Below are 16355 nucleotides of genomic sequence, written 5' to 3' on the forward strand. Positions count from 1 at the left end.
GCATCGATGAGTGGGGATATAGGAGGGCACTGAAATGTTCTGATGAAGGATGCTACTAGTGAATATCATACCAACATTTTATCTAATGGCATTGGTGAAGCATTTACAGTACATGGGGATGTGCCAAAAAGTGAGTAGCAAAACTCTAGCGGTGCTCAGCCTACAGCTGTGGTGATGCTATTTCCCCTTGGAAACAAGAAAATATTGGAAAACACTGTAACTACAATACAGAAAAGTAATTCAACCCCATGTTCCCATCCCTCTCAGGACTGTCATTCTCGAGGGCCAGGTACGACGTGGAGGTCAACTGAGTTCCTGGGAATGAAACCTGCTCGGATGTCCCTTTGCAGGCCAGTTTCTTTGCTGATTGAAGCCAGGCTGTCTGCACTCACGGTCCTTCGAAGGAGAAGCACACCAGAAGCCAGCCCGAGTGAGTCATCATTCATTCAATGAGTTTAACCAGGAGAAGGAGAACACATGACGAGCCGGCTCGTCACCCCTCTCATTGCTCACAGGAGTTTCCTCCACTTGTCCTTGAGGGGATGGTTCAGAACCAGTCTGTAAAGGAAGGAAAAGTAGACAAATGGAAGAGAAAAAGATGAATTGCATTAAAATCCGTAAGATTCCACAACACACAGAAAAACCGAATGAAGAGGAAAAGAGGGGAGAAGGCAGGGAGCATGAAAATTTGGGGAAGCCAGCCAGACTTCTAACACCGGAGAAGACAGAGGGACTTTTGCCATGGGCAACAGCAGAGGAAAGATTACGCCGCATGAGCATGTTGCACCTCCGCAAAGGCCTTAGTCCTGATTTGGACCTCTGGAATATTATTACACTGAAGGTGATAACTGTCTGTTTAGAAGTGATCCCGAGCCAGCTTGGCTTGTGTAGCTGGGCCTCCAGATTGATGTGGACTGAAGCCAAAAGTTATTGTCAGTGCATTGCCACTCAAAATGATACTTGTTCTGCTGTCATGAAATCTGCCTTGGATGTGTTTTGTTTTGCTTTGTTTTTTTAGTGTTTTTTGGTGTGGTTTTTTTTTAAAGTCTTTTAGTATTTATTTCATTTCAGTTTCACTCAGCCTAAGAACAAGAAATAAATAATACAGAGATATAAGCTTCTGCTTATATCCCAGGCCAAATTTTGCTTTTGTTTGCAGAGATGTCCTATGCTTACAGTAAAAAAAGGGATCCGGACATGATCTGCTGTAGCCGCTAATCATGGGAATTATTACTATTTTTTAAGTTAGTTGAGTATTTAATGGGTCAGTATGATCTACAGAAATATTTTTACTAGTTCCAGTGTTTTCAGATCTCTTTGGCAAAGAATGAAGACTGGCTTTGTGATATTATCAGAAACCTTATTGAAGATAAAAAATATAAAAATGGGCGATTTGGCAGCTAAAGGATGCCTTGTGTTTTCAAAATCAAACCCACAATTTAACTTGCAATATACAGGATTTTTTTTTCTATCTGTTCTTAGATATGCACATATATTATTGTGCTTTCTTAAAATTAAAATAGCCATACTGACAGCCTTCTCTGTGCAGGGTTTCACCTTACTTTGGGAACATCAGCATGATTTCAGAATGATTTCATGTCAAACTACTACTCAACAGAGGGAAAATGACACTATAGCATCCTCTGAATTTTATCATGCCTCAATCCTTGATAAAATTGTCCGAAAGTGGAAAGTTACCAAAGCAGTGAACCTGACAGACATATCCAGGAACAAACAATGGAGCAGGGATATTTGTGAGGAACTGAAGCATGGAATGGATGATTTTCCTAAGCATTTTTGGAAGTGCTTAATGTTAAGGTGTACTACAGGAATTAGTAAGAACTAGTGGTATGTTAAGTATAAATCAGTTACCGGGCTTCATTCCAGTTACTACTTATTTAAGTGTCATGACATCAACAAACAAGGCAGCATGGAGGTGTGAGAAAAGTAGCTCCCTATTTCTTTACTTACATCTAATTAGAGTTCACAGTTCCTTTTTTAGACCCATATCCTCAGTTGCTCTAGACTGGAATAGTCTTACTTGTTTCGATGAACCACTATCTATGAATCTGTTTTAATATTTGAAATGTGGACTAATCTTTGACTTAAATTCATATTTTCAAAGCAAACCATTCACTGCTTCTAACTGCAAAAGACAGGTCTCATAAAAGATTTTTATGAACAAGGATCTTGCAGAAGAATATAACTTCTGTTTTCTAATTTTACCATGTACTTTAAGGAGAGTACAATCATGGTGAACAACCTGGGAGAAACAGCTACTTGAACGGCAAAATCCGTTTTCAGCAGTGCTGGTGAGAAGGGAGATCTCCCAGGCTTATGTAGAAGTATTGTAAAGAATTGGGCCCATGGGGCTGGATTTTCAGCTGGAGATTATAGAAGATCTTCCTCTCAGCCCTGGAAATTGCTGAATGCCAGTCTTCCAACCCAATTACAAAAGTCAGGTATCAGCAGTAAATATATGGCTAGACTTTCTGAGTTGTAAGGGATTCTGCCTCTCCTGATCTTAGTAGATGAAGGAGCGTAGGTGGTTTATTAGTCCTCCTTGACATTGAAAACTTTGCCTCTTATTTTTGGAAGGACAGCGAGAGTGCCTGGACTAGCTAAGAACAATTTTGAAACTGGTTGTGCAATTTTGTGCACTGAGCTCTCAGCAGTGCATGTAAGCAGGCATGGAACAGCGCTGCTCATTTCTTACCTTACAAAAGAATAGAACTGGCAAGGGGTTTAAAAAAGTAATTTCTTGCATTTTTATACTTTTTTTCCTTAAAACCACACTGGTATCTTGTAATTTCTCTTCCTATGCAAGAGAGGTGTCCTTTAGCACTTCTGCTTGCTATTCCAACCAGCTACTATCCAGAAGCATACATTAAACTAAAGTTAACTTTGAAGCAAGGAACTATCTATGGGCTTAAAGTTAAGCAGCTTGTTTTGTAGGATTTGGATCTAACATATTAGAAGAGAAAAAGCACAACATAATGACTTAGACTGGCAAGGTGACTGCATTACCTTGTTAACCAACACTGCTGGTACTGCATTTCAAACAAAACAATCTTTGTCTGCATCACTGCCAAAATGCATTTCATAATGTATTAGTTAACTCTGTATTCTGCTATGATGACATCTTCCCATGTCAGCAAAACAATGTCAGAGCTCCAACATATTCCCGCTGGGTTTGGCTGGATGAAGCATTTACTCCCTGCACCTCACTGGATTCAGCAGGCTGCCAGTGTGCAATCACTCCATGTGCCTTTCCAAGAGCAATCATTTGCCTTCACACCCACTCAGGAGTGAAGCAAGCATAAAACTGACAATAGGACCATTCCTCTGCTTTTAGACTTGTGTTTTCACACCTGTGACACTTTAGTATTTGCCCTTTGAGTCGCACGGTAACTGAGGTATGTTATCCTCATGTGAGGCAAGAGACCATCAAGAAGTGCCAGAAGTAACTCTGTCCATGTTATTAAGTCTGTTTCCCCCTTCTAATAGCAACCCACACATCTCAAGAGCTTTACACTGTACTGGGATTGTCTCAGACAAATATTTTGGCTGTAGATTTTTGTGGAAAACAACTTTTTTGAACCAGAAGGTGACGCTGCAAGGCAGAAAACAGAAGGAGGTCTCTTCCTAAATGTCAATGGGTTTTGGGTATCTGACCTCTCTATAGGTCCTTACAATCTCATCCAGAATCACTTTGCTCTCCCTGTTAAAGCAGTCCTACTCTTCTGCCAGAGAAAAGCTTTCTGCCGAGCACGGAACAGCCCTCGCCACATGCCTTTCACACAGTTCGGATTCAACACTTCATTGTGTCTGTCCGTCACTATTAGGTAACTGTTGTCAAGCTTCTGCCTGAGCTTTATCTTAGTCTTGGAGATCTCATGGGTAGGGCTTGTTTTTCACATTACCTAGAATAACAAGTCCCAACCCTTGATTTGGGTCCCTCACAGTAATAAGGAATAAGTAAAGTGTTTACTTTAGATTACATTAATCACATTAGCCCAATGCTGAGAGAGTGCTGAATACTTACACTTTGATTTATATTTTCCCCTGTGGTGTCAAGTGACATCAGATGATGGTTTCAATAAGCACCAGGAATTTTCACCAGGCCAGCTCATGAAGTGGGGAGGGAAGCACACCCTGCCTGACTGACTGTTGGTTTTATTTGTTTTTCCTGAAAGCAAAATCCAGGCTGGAGTTTATATGCCAATTCCATGGAGGTTCTGAGCAGCCACAACTCCCACTGAGCAGCCATTCAGCACTCCTTAGCATTTGGCACACTAGAATTTGCATGAATAAATAGTATAAGGACATCAGAGTTTAACCTGATGAGTAGTATCAAAGTTGCAGGTATTCAGCATCTTTCAGTGCTTGCTTGCTTAAGCAGAGCACTACTTACATCTTTATGAGGTTCTTCTAAAGGGTGTGGAGGAAAGGTAGGGGTGAGTGGGATGGCTTTGTCATAATGTTTTTATTTATTAGGGCCCATCAGTCCTCCTATTTATGTTGGGGGAAAACAAGTAGTCTAAGTCTTCTAGACACTGGAGGTCTACACATTGCTTTCCGCTTTACCACCACTAATATCCATAGCCTTTAGGTACAAGGACTGGGATATGTATTACCAAGCTTGAGGCATTCAGAAATCAGATATTCACTCAAGCAAACTGTATTCAGCCCCTCTAATGGGAATGACGAGAGAAAGGCACAAACAGGGTGTGATTTGACCCGCCCTAAAAGAAGTGTCTGTAGGGTAGATTGCCCTCTGGAGGAACCAGTATCTTTCTACTGATGCTAGAGACCTTGGTGACTGTGTTAGACTAATTTCTCTTTTAAATAATTACACAAGAAAAATTCCAGACAAATACTTCAGGATATCAGAAAACTGCTTGATAGGAATTGAGAACTTTGACTGAACTACTACTTTTACAAGATTGATAACTCTTAAATTTACTAAGTGGAGAGGAAAGGTGAAGGGTCTTCATAGTGTTCTTTAATCTGGTTTTTGGTTTGGCAATTTCTTGCTGATTTTTGATGACTTCTTATAAGGTAGGATCTGGAGAAGTCATTGTTATGGCTCAGATGTTACATTACACCTACTTGCAGGGAGATGTGAGAGAAATGAAGGCTGAAATGGTTGTTTCCTCCAGGGCTGTAGATCACCCAGCCGTATATTTTATGTGGATTGAGCATAGCTAAGTGATCACATTTTTTTGCAATTAATCAGAAAACAAAAATGGTTGCTGGTTTTATGCTGGCCACAGGAGAATAGATTATGCCTTTGTTGGCAAAGCAAAAATGCCCTCCTCACATTTTTTGAACAAGTACAGTTCTACCTAGTGAATTTGTAGCAGTCGAACACTTCGTGTCACCTGAGTATGTTACTTCTGATTTATTGCTGAATTCTCCACAACTCTACCATCTTGAGGAGTTATAGTCTCAGTTGTGACTGAATTAATGAGGTCTAGATTTACAATGAAAGAATTAAGAAAAGAACGTACATGGCTTATTTCAAGTCAGAATAGCCTAGAATGGGGGGATAATTCCTTACAACTGTGCGGATGGGTGGGATAGTTGGTTATGAATATCCCTCTTGCACAGCTATATTAATGTTTTCTGGAGCAACAATGCTAACCAAAGCAGGTCCTGCCCCTTGGCTCCCGATCGACCCCTTCCCACTTTGCCTTCATGGTTCACTGTCCATCTGTATTCCTCCAGCTGTTTGCAGGGCTGTGCTAAGAATGGGAATGTCGCTGGAATGACATCAAGTCTTTGCTGTTTCTTGAGGTGAAGGAAGGTATTTTTAAACCTGGGTCATTTGAATTACTTGATTCCAACACAGCCAAACAAACGGCTGCCTCAGCTCAAATGCCATGTGAGTAGTGGCATCTGGGCAGGAATAAGAAACAGGGCCACTTGGCACAAAACTCCTAAATCACCTTTGCTGCCAGAGAAAAAAATGGATCTACACCCTCAGAAGCATGTGAACTAGCCAATGCCTTCACTGCCTCCTCTTGATCCAGCAGGAGAGCAAGAGTGTGAATTTGTTAGAAAATGTGGGTCTTGGAGAGAGAAGTAAATACAAGCTTCTTGCTTCTGTGGCTTGAGCAGCTTCAGAAAATGACTGAAAAACTTAAAAAAAATTCCCATATTTTAGCTGGCTTGTTTAGAAACAACCCCCAGTGTTGAGAAGAGCAGGCATGATTAAAAAACGCTAGCTGGTCACAAAGCAATCACAGAATCTGCAGGCTATGTTTGTCTGCCTCAAATGTCAAGTGTTATACTCAACACTTCCAGGTAGCGGAAACAAACGGAGCACAACAGGTTATTTTTAAATAGTTTAAACTTTAGTTCAAGCATTTTGTTTTCATATTTTTATGCAGTCTAGCTCCTTCAGCATAACACCTGGCAGCTGTCATATATATCACAACAATATTGTTTCAAGCTAAGAGGCTGCTTGTTTTGTAAGGATCTTTTCCTTTTATTAGAGGGAAACAACAAAATATTCTCTAAAATAATTGCCACAATTACTTGCCACAGAAATATACACGGTAGGAGACAAAATAATATGCATAGACAAGCTCCATTAGTCACAGCACTAGATATGTCACCATCTTAATTGTGGTCAGTAATGAATTTTAAAAGTCCATCGGGAGGAAATGCCTTTCTTCAATAGATTTTCATTATATTACAATTAACAGTATGTGGATAATGTCTAATGCAATGTCTCTCACATAATGACCTTAAAAGAGACCAAATACATTTCAGAGGAAAACAGCTAGCTTATTTTGGTACAGGATCCACACGTATCCCAAGGGATATGGAGGTCCAGACGTTTGAACCAGTGGTGGAAGGAGTTTTAGAGAAGCATGTGAGAGAGCCACTTTCTTCCGTTACTTGGCACAAAGGAAACACAGTTCCCTTATTCATGCCACCTGTCTTTTCATGCTATATTTTATGCATTGCTGCACCTCACTAGCATTACTTTTTGCTGAGAGTGATTAGCTACAGATTTGCATAAAACCTAGTCCTGCTACTGACCAGGAAAATGAGGGCAACCCAAGAGGGGAGTCTTACAAACACATGAATGTTAAAGCTGCATGATCAGAACAATCTCTCCTGGATGTATTGACACATCATTCTTCCTTCTTCTCAGAGTGAAGCTTTTGAGGACCTCCTGATCAACAAGCCATCTATCATTACCGCTCCCTTCCAGCCCTGATAGAGAATTTTCTAGAAAAGGAATGATCATTTTGAGAAGCTGTAGGAGTAAGTGGTATGTGCTGGCTACCTATGCCAGAAAGCTACTCATGGCTATTGGTTCCCCACTCTTTCTCCTACAGCTGCTTCATCAGACAAGCAGATACAACTTCAGATCAGCAAGTTAAACGTGAAGAAAAGAACTTCCAAGAACTTCTCTGTGAAGTGACCCATCTAATCCATGTCAGAGAAACTTCGCTATTAGCATTCAGGGAGAAGTAGCAAACCTAGCAATGATTTAACATCATGTCTGTCTCTGTCAGGTAGCTTTTCCTTTGAGTAATATGGACTGTTGTAAATGAAAGCTTTTTCTTCCTCTGCAAATGGTATTTTTTTAAATCCAATGAATGAGACACAATGCCAGTTCAGACTATGACTCACTCCAGATGCCCATTCACGGGATCAGATAACGAAGCCAGCATTGATGGGAGGCGTGTAGACATGTACAGTGCTTTGGAGGTGTACAGTGCTTTGGAGGTTAGAGAGCTGCTCAGTGACTGACTGACTTGGGCTGCTGTAAGTATGCAGCGGGTGGTATGTGTGAGCTGTGGACACAGCACAACTTCTCAGAGAGACAAACCACACTGATGGAGATGCAGGAAGAAAAGCTGGAATGTTAGCTAAAGTAACCAGTTGCCATTCTTTAAAGCCACCACATAACAGAAAAAGTCTTGGCCACAGTTAAAGCATTTTTTCCCTCATCACCTGTTGGTGCTGCCCTTTTTACTTTGTGTGCTCATTTGTCCATGTTTTCAGTTCCCTGAATGTTCTCCTCGCTACAACTACAGCAGCTAAAGCTGGTAGCCAAGAAATGACTCGACTCTAACAATGCACTGCTCAGGGAGAAGCATCATGACTTCCCGGACAGACGTCTGTCATATCACATCGTAATCTCTGCTTGCCTATTAGCAATTCTGGCTTGCTTGCACAGCACTCGGCCAAATGATGTGCAAGATATTAAATCAAGTTTCCTTCTGCCCTTCTCTCACTGTTCCCAGGTGAAGTGCAAGGAAGCTGTGATAAATGCTGCTCTTAAAGCCTCAGATTCAATCACAGTTACTGACCAGGATATTACAGAATATAGAGCACGGGCAACTGTCACAAGAGACAAGCTTGGAACCGACCTGCATCTGGATAGGCACTAGTTCCACTTTTTAAAAAACTGAATCTATTTGTTTTATAGATTAAATGATAAAATGGTATGTATATAAAAAAAAGAATGTGCTAAAAAAATAAATGCGATCCCAGATGTTGACAAGGCTCACCAGCACTGATGAGGTTAGCAACATCTACCTTTCTTCAGTAAGGCATTTTGTAATTGAGCAAGTCATACACCAAGTGTTTCATCATGAAAAAGCCTCACTTCTGCGTGCAGAAGTGCTGAGCCAGGAGTGCTCTGAGAGACTGGGTCTGCATTTGGCAGTTGAGACAGACTCAGGCAGCTTTTGTAGGGTGTTCTCTAAATTAAAAAGAGCAATGAGAAATTCAGATCACTTATTCTCCAGGACTGTGAGATCCTCATTCTCTGCTCAGTGAAAGGTGTGAAGTCTATGTTGGACATCTGTAGCATGGTTTGAACATCACAGCACCTATCTCTACATGAGCTGGTATCCTGGGATAACAGGTTTTCTGAATTAGTCACTGGTCTCTTACTTAATGACCTGAAGATCATTGTAAAGATGTTAGGTAAATATATATCACCTGAAAAGGGATCTGAGACTGAATCAATACTGTTCAATATGCCCCTCTCCTTTTTTCTGTCTCATTTTCCTGCATGTGTACCCTCCCCAGGCTTCATCTCCATTTCAAATGCCCAGCAGGTGGACACCAAATCCTGCAGGCTGTTGTGGTCTGGCCCCTCACCTGCTCATAAGTCAGAAAAACCTGGAAGCGGCGGCATGCTAAAATACCCAAACACAAGGACTCAGGCCCAGTTTGCTAACTACTACAAGTGGGATTTTCAATCAGATAGGCTGGTATTTAAATATTGATCCATCTCTAATGGATCCAGGACTACAAACAGCAATTTCCAGAGATGACTGTATGGCTACACTGAAAGCCCGAACTGTCTCAAGGCAGTATGATGACAACTAACTGAATATTTCACAAACAGTTGGCTGGTGTTGTTATGACATAAACCTACCATACTGGGATGTAAAGTGGCAGCAGTTCATTCATGACTAAGAAATATTTTTTGCTTACACTCTGTTTGCTTTACTGAATGCCTTAACAACGGGCAGAACGAATGATGCTTGGAGGAAGAAGTTGAGTGGAGGAAGAATTCAGTATTTAAATGAGCTAGTTTCAGAAAGACAATTTCTAGGTGAGCCTAGCTTTTTATTAATTTGAACAGGAGAAATAATTTTGTCCATGTTGTCATTGTGAAGGTACTTTTGCTAGTAATGGACTGAAAAAAAATGAAATATACATAAATCAGATGGTATCTGTGACTCACCAGACAAATCACAGAGCAGACTATTGGAGGTAAAACTTCAGGTGAAGCATTTGCCACTCATATTAATTATGAGAAACTGTTGTCTGAAAGCTGGTCTTAATACATTGCCCTCACGACTCATCACTTCTGCCTCTGAATCACCCAGATAATTCTCAGAAGCAAGGGAGAGGTGTTAAAAGAGAAACAATCAAGACTTTCCTGATTTTCTCCGCATGGATTTGTTAAACTGAGGGGAAAAAAATCTCACCTGAAGCACAAAAGCAAGATGCAAAATGGAAATTTACGGGCGGAATTTGCCACCAACTGAACATCAGCCTTAGAAGCTCCAGACCCGGTTGCTCTAACCAAGTCCCTGCTCACTAAGTAAAATTATAGAGAAACAAAGGCAGAAGTTTTTTTACTTTTAACTGAGTTTCTTCCATCTAGCATTTGCCCTGTATTTCAGCTACAGGCTGAATACTTAGGTGATTTTTACAAGTGAAATTTAAGAAATGTTTAGGAAGAAGCTTCAAACAGAATTTAATTTGGGCTTGTATACTAAGCTGATTCATGGGTCTGCTACAAAAGGCTCAACTTCATGGAGGATAGATGACCCATTTTTCATGCAGTCAGAGCTTGCAGATTTTTTAGTGGTACAGAAATAAATCCATCCATTTTTCTGTCTAAGATACAGTGTAAGTATATCAAGACCTAGATGGTAAGTATCAAGTTGACTTTTGCTCTCCACATTCCTAGATCCTTCATTAGCACTGAACACAGGGAGCAGAGAGCTTTTGGAGCAGCAGCTGGCTTCCTGGGAGAGAGCTGCCTGTGCTGCTGATGCTAAAAAACTTCTTGTCCCACTCTGGGGCAAACTGTGGGAAGGCTGTGTCAGGTGGGACAAAGGGGAGGGAGACCCTCTCTTAGCATCATTCATGCAAGATCCAGCCTTGCAAGACTGCCTTTTCTTGAGCAAGCAATCCTCTCTTTTGGAGCAGTTAGCTTGAAGGTGGGACTTAGCTTCCTTACCTGAGCAGATTGGCAAGACTGAGTTTCCAGTTTGGAGAAGGAAATTTTTCAGAAAGGAAATTATTATTTGGATACCACTGCCAGGCTCATGCAAACATTCCAGAGCAGCGTTGCAATAAAATGTGTGACCGTACTTTTTATAGAGCAGTGCAAAAGCAGAGGTACATGGGCAACGAGCACTGCATTATCTCTCTCGGGCTTATTTTGGTTTTAAATGATCTTATTTTGTCTGTGTAGTTTGCATATTGACATGACAACCAATTGGCTAAAACTTAGCTAAGTACTGACCTCTCTGACGTGATTTAAAGCTGTCTCATGGAAAAATATTTGAAGGATCACCATCTGAAATTGAAGTATTCAGCAGCAGGGCAAAGAGAGCTACAGTACCTGAATACAGAGAGGACTGTCCCTATGGTAATTCTGGCAGGTGGCATAAGGTTGCAAGGAAGTAATAGAAAATTTTAGAACTAATGAAACAAGATTAATATAGGCCACTCCATTAGTATTTCTCCTCCCGAACAGCTCAGTCCTGATTATATTTTGTATCCTCATGGAATTAAAGCACTGTACTTACTGGCAGCAATGGGAAATTAGATCAGGCTACTGTTTGTGGATGACTAACTTGTACTTCCTTTCAAACGAAACGCTTGAGTCCTTAGGAGCTGCAGGCAGCCACTTCTTTCTTTGGGAATTTGAGCAACAGTATAGGATCCAGTACTTCATCTTAGGGGAAATAAACTGGATAACCAGGAACTTGGGTGAATATAAGACTTTCATAAACTCTCAGAAATTTATATGGTGTCACTACATGAGCGATGTTGCCTACAAAAATCTGATTAGGGGCGGAACTGAACAAACTTTTTCTTATGCATCTATTTCCCTCTGTATTTTAATCAGATTAAAATAATTTGAGCAGATAAAAGGTATTTTGGGATCTGCCTTTTTCCAGTGACAACACAACTAAGTTTTATAATGAAATACATGTCACTGATGACTTTTGGGAATTCTATTACAAACCGAGGGATACAGTGGTTCTGTATGTGAAGGTATTTTTAAGGACTACACATTCCTGGAAGGTGGTTTTACTGTTCTTGGTGTGTGTGGCTTTCTCTAGCTACCAGAGGTCTGCAAGAGAGCACTAAAGGGTAAAACTTGAGGCCAGCTTTTCACTTTTAGTTGCTTAAGCTGGATAGCAAGACGGGCTTACATACCTGGCTTGTTAGCTGGGAGTTCTGAGCATTTGCACTATTAGCAATGATAGATTTCAGCACTCCTGAAAACTGATCTTACAAGTAAAGATGCCTCAATGAAGTCAGATTTGCGAAATCTGAAGGGTGATACGCCTCTTCAGGTGTGCCAGACCAACAGTTATATGATATGAACATTTAAAAAACACACATATCATTCTTCATATGCCTAAAGCTCCACATCTGTATGCCATTGGTAGCTTCCTTCAAGTATAAAGAGCATAAAACCACATGCCTGAGACCTGAAATGACAAATGGGTGAGTAAGTTTCTGGAGTCTAATGCACAAAATATGTGTTCTTCTTCCTAGCTCACTTAGCCTGTCTTCTGAGACCAAACACAAGATAACATGACTTGCTTCCAGGCTTGCTTCACCTCCTTCTGTAACACATCACACAGACTGTCTCTAAGCTCTCTAGGTTTTTGGTTTGGACTCCAAGATCTGTTTATCCTGTGTACTGGGAAGAGCTGTTTGTTAATGTTTACGTCACCCTTCACTAATTAGTCCCCATGGTGGCAAGGCAGCTCATTGATGCTATTCCTGCTTCCTGTATTTTAATCATTCACTCCTGGTTGTCATTTGCAGAGGCTCAAATTCATTTCAAAGGGCCCCTTCAACTTCAGACACTGAGCAGAGACACCTGAGTTGAGCGATGTCACCAGGAGGCAGGCGTGAAAACCACCAGTAAAAGTCAGTGAACGGTCTCTCTTACCGGAATAGAATCACAGAATCATAGTATCATAGAATCATAGAATCATAATCATAGAATTGTTTAGATTGGAAAAGACCTTCAAGATCACTGAGTCCAACCATTAACCTAGCACTGCTAAATCCACCACTAAACCATGTCCCCATGCACCACATCTACACATTTTTTAAATACCTCCTTGGATGGTGACTTAACCACTTCCGTGGGAAGCCTGTTCCAATGCTTCACCACTCTTTCAGTAAAGCCTTTTTTCCAATATCCAATATAAATCTCCCTTGGTGTAATCTGAGGCTGTTTCCTCTTGTCCTATCACTTGTTGCTTGGGAGAAGAGACCGATACCTACCTTGCTACAACCTTCTTTTCAAGTACTTGTAGCAAGTGCTAAGGTCTTCTGTCAGCTTCCTTTTCTGCAGGATGAACAACCTCAGTTCCCTCAGCTGCTCCTCGTAAGACTTGTGCTCAAGAATCTTAACCAGCTTCATTGTCCTTCTTCGGACATGCTCCAATACCTCAATGTCTTTCTGGTAATGAGAGGCCCAAAACTGAACACAAGATTCAAAGTGTGACCTCACCAGTGACAAGTACAGGGGGGAAATCATTTCCCTGGTCCTGCTGGCCATCATTTCCCTGGTCCTGCTGGCCATCATTTCCCTGGTCCCGCTGCCACACCGTTCCTTATACAGGCCAGAATGCTACCTGGGCACACTGCTGGCTTACGTTCAGCCGGCTGCCCACCAACACCCCCAGATACTTTTCTGCCAGGCAGCTTTCCAGCCACTCTTCTCCAAGCCTGTAGCATTGCTGGGAGTTGTTGTGACCCAAGTAGAGAACCTGGCCCTTAGCCTTATTTAAACTCATACCGTTGGTTTTGGACCACTGATTCAGCCTGTCCAGATCCCTCTATACACCCTTCCTATGTTCAAGCAGATCAACACTCCCACTCAGCTTTGTGTTGTCCACAAACTTACGGAGGGTGCACTCGATGCCCTCATCCAGATCATTGATAAAGTTATCAAACAGAACTGCACTGAGCCCTAGGGAACACCACTTGTCACCGGGCACCAACTGTGCTTAACTCCATTCACCACCACTCTTTGGTCCCAGCCGTCCAGCCAGTTTTTTACCCAGTGAAGGGTACACCTGCCCAAGCCAAGAGCAGCCAGTTTCTCCATGAGAATGCTGTGGGAAATAGTGTCAAAGGCTTTACTAAGGTCCAGGTAAGCGACAACCGTAACCTTTCCCTCATCCACTAAGTGGCCTCTCGTCCTCTGTCAGACAAAAAAGCAGCCTGTGGTGACTATTCTTCTCCCTGAGGCACTCTCTGGAGTGGGATGCATCTCTGTAGCATGGAGTTTCCTATTTTGCTCATCAGCTCCTCCCATATCTTCTTATACCCAGCAATCCATACACCTATGGACTGCACATCCTTTTGCCATACACCTACTGATATACCCTCCTGCAATCTGGAAGAAATTTCTTTATGCATCAATACAACTTCTAAGAGGGAAATGGCCCTTAAATAAAGTAAATTTTGGGAATTAATAGATGGGACTCACCTCTTTTTGCCCCTGAAAAGGAAATCCCTATCAATGCATTCTATTAAAATAGCCTGAAAATAAATTATATGTTGCTATTATGACTAGAGTAATGTAGATTTATATTATTATTATTATAAATTATTACTACAATTATTTCATGTAATTTTGTTATTTGGCTTCCAGGGGCTTATCACATGAAAAAAAAAAGGGCAGTGACCTGATATCTCACATGAAAGATAAAAGCACATAAGCTGTCTAAACAGCCACCTCATTACACATGGAGAAGAAAATAATTTTTATGCAAATATGTCTTTCTCTCTCACCTCCTTTCTATTTCATGATTAAATAATTCATAAAGCTGTCACTAAAGACCACACAGAAAGAAGCTCAAATGGTAGAAATGAGTGCTTTCTGCATTTTTTTTCTTAATTTCAAAAGGTATTTTGAATTAGAAAAGAGAGGGGCAAAAACCCATAATGCTATTCACATGACTGATTGCCCAGGAGCAAAAACAAGCTCTGTCCTCTTGTAATAATACAACAAATTTTCAAACTCAAACACAAATAAATAAAAATTAAACTATGATCCATAAATTTAATAGCAATTCAGCATCTGATGGTTTTCAAATTCAAAGAACCACCAAACAATGCATCTTTCTGCATAACTTCTGCAGCTAGAGCATAGGTGAAAGCTTCTCCTCTCTCCCTTTTTTTTTTTTATGGAAACATATACTTTGGTCATAGTGCTGGAATTCTTTGCACAGGAAACCTGAAAAATAATTTAGCAATTTTCATAGATGCACTGTAACTTGTTGTACAGTGCTTATAGTGCAGTACAGAAAGTAAGCAAGGATAACCAAGCATTTTTATCTTGAATAATAGACCAAAATTGAATTCTTCTGTCATTAGAGCAAACATCTAAAAGTAACTACATTTGTTTTGTGCCACAGGTCCTTGGTTTTTGGTAAATCAGATTAAATGTCTCAGTGGTAACAGAATTCTCTGCAGACCAGCCATATCACTTTGGAAATTCAATACACACATCTCACCTCAGAGGGGTGTGTATTTGGAGCTGGAAGAACTCAGTTATGGACAACGTCTACCAAAAATGACCTACTCCAGAAGAGGTGTTATAGAATACTTATCTACATTCAGGACCACTTCACTGAGTAGTGAAGCTCTTAGTCCTTGATCTTGTAGATATTTCAGCTCTTAATTAGTGTGACCTGAGGAAATAAAAAACCTTTGCCTACAGAAAAACATTTTTAAAGCATAGATATTTACAAGCACACATTGACCTTGGGTGTCTAAAGGGTTGGGATCTCCCCTAGCTGCACAGGGATGCTTTTCAGAGCCATGTTTGGTACTCCATGCTCACTGGAAGTGTAGGAAGATGGCTTTGGGTGGTTTTTTTGGTTGAAAAAGGACCTGAAGAGGAGTCTTCAGCATGTGAGGTGTGTTGTGTGGGCTGGGGTGTGAGGGGACTCTCCATGGTGGTCCTCCCTTGGGCGAATGGCTCAAGCTCTGCTCCCCTCGAGGTCCCCACGTGCTCGAATCACCTCTCCAAGGGAGCACTCGTGGTTTGCTCATTGTGAGAATTCCGGCAGCAGGATTACTCAGTGCATTTTTCTTCCCCATGTTTATCCTTCCGATGACAACCATTGCTCTCCAGATCATCCTCCCCCATTTGTTGGACTGAACAAGTTTGGGGCTGTTCACATCTCCTGTCAACCCACAGGTTCTCCATCCTGCTGGTCAAGTGAACAGCAACTGAAATATAAGCCCATATATCTGAGGGAGGAAATGTCCCTCTTAATTTTGAACCAGGGAGATGCAATGTTTAACCATGCAGGATTAAGCTGAAGGGTGGCGTTCCAATGGTGCGAGTCAAAAATGTTTTAGGCAGCTTGTATTGCGAACTAGCATGATGTTTTTTGGTGGGAAGAAAGGGGGAAAAATCCTCTTAAACCATGTAGGAACATCACCAGAGACACTCTTTTAACTGTTAGTTAATGGTAAAACAAAATATTTCCTACCCATGAAAGTACAAATCAAGTATTGAATCAGATTCCAAAGATGATGTAGTATGATAAGAAATGCCAAAACTGATATGCAGAATGCTAACT

General features: G+C 41.1%; 1 protein-coding gene across 1 annotated transcript in view; it reads right to left on the reverse strand.

Moving 5' to 3' along the window:
- Positions 1–438: 438 nt before the first annotated feature.
- The window catches only part of LOC104268988 (tripartite motif-containing protein 55-like), a 30342-nt gene continuing 14425 nt past the window's right edge, over positions 439–16355 (reverse strand). Inside the window, exon 9 of the mRNA XM_009872852.1 lies at positions 439–558. Coding sequence (XP_009871154.1) covers positions 439–558 — 120 coding nt within the window. The remainder of the gene's footprint in view (positions 559–16355) is intronic.

This window comes from Apaloderma vittatum, unplaced genomic scaffold, assembly GCF_000703405.1.
Source record: "Apaloderma vittatum isolate BGI_N311 unplaced genomic scaffold, ASM70340v1 scaffold2160, whole genome shotgun sequence".
Taxonomy (NCBI): Eukaryota; Metazoa; Chordata; class Aves; order Trogoniformes; family Trogonidae; genus Apaloderma; species Apaloderma vittatum.